Below are 3357 nucleotides of genomic sequence, written 5' to 3'. Positions count from 1 at the left end.
ATTCATTTGCTATGCACGCTCGTTTATACGATATTGGCAGATCTGCAATCTGAAGATGAATGAATGGTGTTGGAGCAAGGAGTTGCGATGTTGCAAAGGGAGGCTTTGGCGGTTCGCGATGATGGGCATGGAGAGAGAAGGGGGCGAACTCTGTGACTGGTGGCGGGTAGATCTGGAGAAGTTAGAGAGGGGGTCAGAAATGATGAAACAACTATGGAAGAAAACTTATGCTTTTGGAAATTGCCGATGGAAATGATTTTGGAGATGATCACGAGATTTTCTTGCATGGAGTATGATCTTTAGGAGATGATCTAGGGTGATGTATGATCTTTAGGAGATGATCTGGGGTGATGTGTGATCTTTAGGCGATGATATGGAGTACTATGCTATGTTGTTTTCGGTTTGTGCTGTTAGCTTAGATATCGCGGGTCCACGAGGCTTTGTTTGCTAGGCCTTTTGCTTTCTTACACGTTTGCTACGGGATACTATTTTGCTATCTTTTCGTTCCATTATTGTTTGACAATGCAACCAAGTCCCATTTTCGCGTCATATGGGGGAAAAATGTGACGAGCTTTAAGAAGAAATTGTTTCTTAAAATAGGCCTCCAAAAGCAAATCATTAGCCAGCCGTCGTAAATTAGGCAGCCATAATATGAAATCAGGGAGACGGTGGCATATACTCTCTCCGTCACAAAATAAGTTATGTTAAAGTTGATATACACTTATTTTGGGACGGAGAAAGTAGATGGTCACATTCGCATGTACTTTATCGTTAACAAATGATAAACGAATCGCACTATTTAATTAAGGTCGACCTTGATCCTGCGCTCTAAATGTTAATTACGAGCTCTTTATATACCAACAATTAACCCGACCGAGAAATGATCCGTTGATCTATATACGACGATCTACGAGATAAGCTAGAAGCGACTCATGCATGGCAGCCTCCTACGGCAGCATGCATGCATGCACGCACATGACATCGAGCTAGCCGCCGTTCTACCGCTGCACTACGTGCGCGTGTAATACATGTCTGCTTGCTACGAGCGGAACCACCCGAGGTCGAGCCGGCCGGGCTCGTAGCCGGCGGCCTGTGTCGGCTGCTGCGGCGGCGACGGTGCCGCGCCCTCGCTGCCGTCGGGCACCTTGGCGAACCGTCCCTTGACGCGCGGCCGCATCTCGGCGTAGGCCTTGCGGGACGCGTACCGGATCTGCTTCTCGTACCGCCGCCTCTTCCGCTTCTCTTTGTACCGCATCAGCTTCGCCTCCCGCAGCTCCGTTGGTGCCGGTACGTCGCCGACGACGACGCCGCTCGGGCCGGCAGAGTACGCGCCGCCGTTGGCCAGCCCCGCCGCCGTGTCATCGTTCCGGTCGACCGAGCTGGCCGCGGCTTCCGTGAACGTCAACATTTCTCTCCCGCAATAGGGCATCTGAAAATTAATACGTGAAAGTATGAGGCTATGCTAGAAATTCCTTTGAGCAAGCATGACAAATCCTGGCATTACAAGCATGACAAATCCTGGCAAAAAAACTGAAAACGTCAGGATTTGCCATGTTTGCTAAATGGAATTGACAGGCTCATGATGTGTATTTTTTTTCAAAAAAGAGGATGACCCCCGTCCTCTGCATCACATGATGCTCACGATGCGCAATTTGCCATGAAAAACATTTGATTTACCATGTTTAGAAATCTGACATCTGATTTGTAGCACGGTCCAAATTAAACTGGTGTTTTCGTTTGCACTGGGTTAATTGAGATCGACTCATTGTGAACATGCACATCGACAATTAGAATGTAAAGCTTGTATTCTCTGATAGGGTTTAGTTTATCCACATTGTAATGAGAAGTTCTTTATCTCTATACGTCTTACATACAGACATTACTAGTGTTCACCAAGGGTGGAAAAGTCAGTGATAGACACGTTTTTGAGATTTTTGATGTGTACATTTTGCCAATTTCTTCCATATGACATTAATTATGCAGTATAATTCTAAGCCTTCGAAGACTCCGGTAATTACAGCTGGTTATCTATAGTTTTTCCAAAGAAATTATGTTCTTGCCACTACTATAGCTCATCATTAGCATATCATCTTCGATGGTAGAGATAAGACAAGACAAAACTGTTCATGCATATACATGGCCTAGCTAGCTCTTACAAGAAACAGTCTAAAGTGTAATCGACCACTAATTAGTACTACCTCTGTGCCTGCAAAAAACGTTTTACATTAAGTTACGTACAGAGGGAGTAATTGCCAATATGCACGCTACGCAGAAATATAGTAATAGTACTACTATTTGCAAGTGTGTTCTCTAAGCTGTATTTGTTATTTTTTAGAACAAAAATCACTAACTAATCTGCATATGCATACGGAAAAAATATAGTTTTCGGGGGGTCAAGCATGAGAACCGAACCACTCACGATTGTGGCGCCTGACGTGACCGGGTTGCCGCCGCCGAGCCCCAGAATGGCCGTGTCGACGACATCTCGGCTCAGTGGCACCGGCACGTCGAACGTGAGGCCATGTCCGGGCTGGTACTCGGCGTACGCGTCGAACGCCTGGCGGCGCTGCAGTTGCTCGGTGGTCGCCGGGCGGTGCTGCAGGCGGTCCTCCCCACCGAGGGGCGCGTGGTCGTTGAACAGCCAGGCCACGCTCTCGTGGTCCTCCTGCCCGAAGAACTGGAACTCCTGCAGCCCCACCGCCGCAGCGCCGCCGCCTCCGGCAACGACGTCGACGGCCGGCTCCTCCGCCGCCTGGCCGAACATCCCGGGGAAGCCCCGGTTCAGGTCGGCCACCCCGCACCGCACCCCTGCAGCACCTCTCCCCCGCTGCAGCAAGCAGGAGCAGTCCTCAGCGCCCCCGCCACACACGCGGCACGCGGCGCCCGACGCCGCCGACATCGTGCGCGCCTCCCTCCACACACTAAGCCGGTCCCCGGCCGACGCTAGCTAGCTACCACTCCTCCGGTACGTGTGGCGCGGGAGCTCCTGGCACTCCACTCCACTTGCTAATTTGCTTCCATCAGCTTTGCTCCACTGCGAATGATGAGCTCGAGTTGAATCTTGTAAGAGGGAGAAAAAAAGTGTTTGTGTTTGTGCGTGTGCGTGTGTGGAGGAGATGAAGCGAGTAGCTAGGGCAGGGAGGGAGGGAATAAGTATGGGTGGGTGGCGAATGGGAGAGGAGGAATAGATATGAGCGATGGGAGGGTTCCTTACGTGGAAGATCCGCAGCCACCTTTCTCCTGAGATCACTTGGCCGCTCCCCATTGGCTTGCCACCCTAGGCTGCAGATCTTGGAGGATTCTCTGCGCACAACCTGGCTATACATGTGCTGGGTTCTCTCATGGTCTTGTTGTAAG

The 3357-nt window shown here is 50.3% G+C and overlaps 1 protein-coding gene across 1 annotated transcript; it reads right to left on the bottom strand.

Moving 5' to 3' along the window:
* Positions 1 to 779: 779 nt before the first annotated feature.
* Positions 780 to 3141, bottom strand: LOC123181692 (transcription factor GHD7). The gene is made up of 2 exons (XM_044594011.1): positions 2420 to 3141; positions 780 to 1429 (listed from the first exon to the last, which is right to left on the bottom strand). The coding sequence occupies exons 1-2, from the start codon at positions 2897 to 2899 to the stop codon at positions 1040 to 1042; spliced, it is 870 nt and encodes a 289-aa protein (XP_044449946.1). The 5' UTR covers positions 2900 to 3141; the 3' UTR covers positions 780 to 1039.
* Between the last annotated feature and the right edge of the window lie 216 nt (positions 3142 to 3357).

The sequence above is a fragment of the Triticum aestivum genome, chromosome 1D (assembly GCF_018294505.1).
Source record: "Triticum aestivum cultivar Chinese Spring chromosome 1D, IWGSC CS RefSeq v2.1, whole genome shotgun sequence".
In the NCBI taxonomy this organism is placed as follows: domain Eukaryota; kingdom Viridiplantae; phylum Streptophyta; class Magnoliopsida; order Poales; family Poaceae; genus Triticum; species Triticum aestivum.
Note: the sequence above shows the minus strand (reverse complement) of the source record. Positions and strands in the feature narration are given on the sequence as shown.